This window comes from Euleptes europaea, chromosome 18 (genome assembly GCF_029931775.1).
Source record: "Euleptes europaea isolate rEulEur1 chromosome 18, rEulEur1.hap1, whole genome shotgun sequence".
Lineage (NCBI taxonomy): Eukaryota > Metazoa > Chordata > Lepidosauria > Squamata > Sphaerodactylidae > Euleptes > Euleptes europaea.
The window spans coordinates 18,542,200-18,544,003 of NC_079329.1; the positions used below are offsets into that span (position 1 = coordinate 18,542,200).

At 42.3% G+C, this 1,804-nt stretch overlaps 1 protein-coding gene across 1 annotated transcript; it reads left to right on the forward strand.

Annotated features, from left to right (window-relative positions):
* Positions 1-1,804, forward strand: LOC130490658 (olfactory receptor 5V1-like). Its single transcript, XM_056864470.1, has 2 exons — positions 1-815; positions 1,693-1,804. The coding sequence occupies exons 1-2, from the start codon at positions 1-3 to the stop codon at positions 1,802-1,804; spliced, it is 927 nt and encodes a 308-aa protein (XP_056720448.1).

The following is a 1,804-nucleotide window of genomic DNA, read 5'->3' on the forward strand; positions in this document are numbered from 1 at the left end:
ATGGAGGCACAAAATGAAACGGACTTGGCTGAGTTCATCATACTGGGATTTAAAAGTCTCCAGGAAGTGCGTCTTTTGCTCTTCACTGGATTCTTCATCATTTATCTTTTCACCATGCTGTGGAATGCCTTCATCATCACTATGGCAATTGTAAACCAAAAGCTGAGAACCCCCATGTATTTCTTCCTTGGTAATCTCTCCTTTCTTGACATGTGCTACACCTCTACCACAATCCCCCAAATGTTGGCTCATCTTCTTTCTGAAAGGAACACGATCTCCTACATGGGCTGTGTACTTCAAGTATATTTTTTCTTCTCTTTTGTGGGTACAGAATGCCTCCTTCTGGCAGTCATGGCCTTTGACCGCTATGTTGCCATATGCAACCCTTTGCGCTACACATTGATTATTGGCAAAGGTATTTGTCTCCAGCTAGCCACAGCCTGCTGGGCTGGGGGTTTCCTCAACTCAGTGGTGCATACCACATTTGCCTTCCAGCTGCCTTTTTGTGGGGACAACCACATTGATGCTTTCTACTGTGACATCTCACCGCTGCTAAAGCTATCATGCGGAGACACTTCCTTCAACCAAATTCTGTTGTTGTCCATAGGCCTCTTCATAGCTTGGACCCCATTAGTTTGTATCCTTTTATCATATACTTACATCTTTTCAACTGTCTTGAAGATACAGTCATCAGCAGGAAGGCAGAAGGCATTCTCCACCTGCTCCTCCCATATCACAGTAGTTCTTTTGTATTATGGCAGTGCCCTCTTTACATACTCAACTACTAATAACAGTCATACCTCTAGTCAAAAAGGGCAAGAGTCCAGTAGCACCTTAAAGACTAACAAAAATATTTTCTGGTCGGGTATGAGCTTTCGTGAGCCACAGCTCACTTCTTCAGATACAGCTAGAATGTGAATCACATCGGTCTTTAAGTAGAGGAACAGTATGTAAATGTGAATAGCAGGCTTGATTGGATTAGGTGTGATATGCAAAAGAGTCTGTGATGTCCAGGGGAGAGATGGGTGTGGAGAAATCAGCATTGGTAATGGGCCATGAATGAAAGGTCTTTATTCAGCCCAGGTAAATGCATTGACTTTAGTTTGAATATCAACTGTAATTCAGCAGTTTCTCTTTCCAATCTCCCTTTAAAATTCCTTTGTAAGAGAACTGCTACTCTTAAATCTGCAACAGAATGTCCTGGAAGGTTGAAATGTTCACCCACTGGTTTCTGAATATTGTGGTTTCTGATGTCAGACTTATGTCCATTTAATCTTTGTCTAAGAGACTGACCTGTTTGTCCAATGTAGATTGTGGAAGGGCATTGCTGGCATGTGATGGCATAAATCACATTAGAAGATGAGCAGGAATATGAACCTGAGATAGTATGGCTGACATTGGTGGGTCCAGAGATGGTGTTCCTAGAATCTATATGAGGGCAAAGTTGGCACCTTGGTTTGTTGCAGGCCTTGGTGCCAGAGTCCATGTTCTTGTTAAGTAGTTAAAGACCGATGTGATTCACATTCTAGCTGTATCTGAAGAAGTGAGCTGTGGCTCACGAAAGCTCATACCCGACCAGAAAATATTTTTGTTAGTCTTTAAGGTGCTACTGGACTCTTGCCCTTTTTGACTAATGCAAACAGACTAACACGGCTACCCACTGTGAATTAGTCATACCTCTAGTAATTCCAGGCTCAGTCCAGTGATATACAGTGTCTTGACCCCACTGTTAAATCCTATTATCTATACCTTGCGCAACAAAGATGTCAAAAATGCCTGGAAAAGCTTGATTAGAAAAATGTGA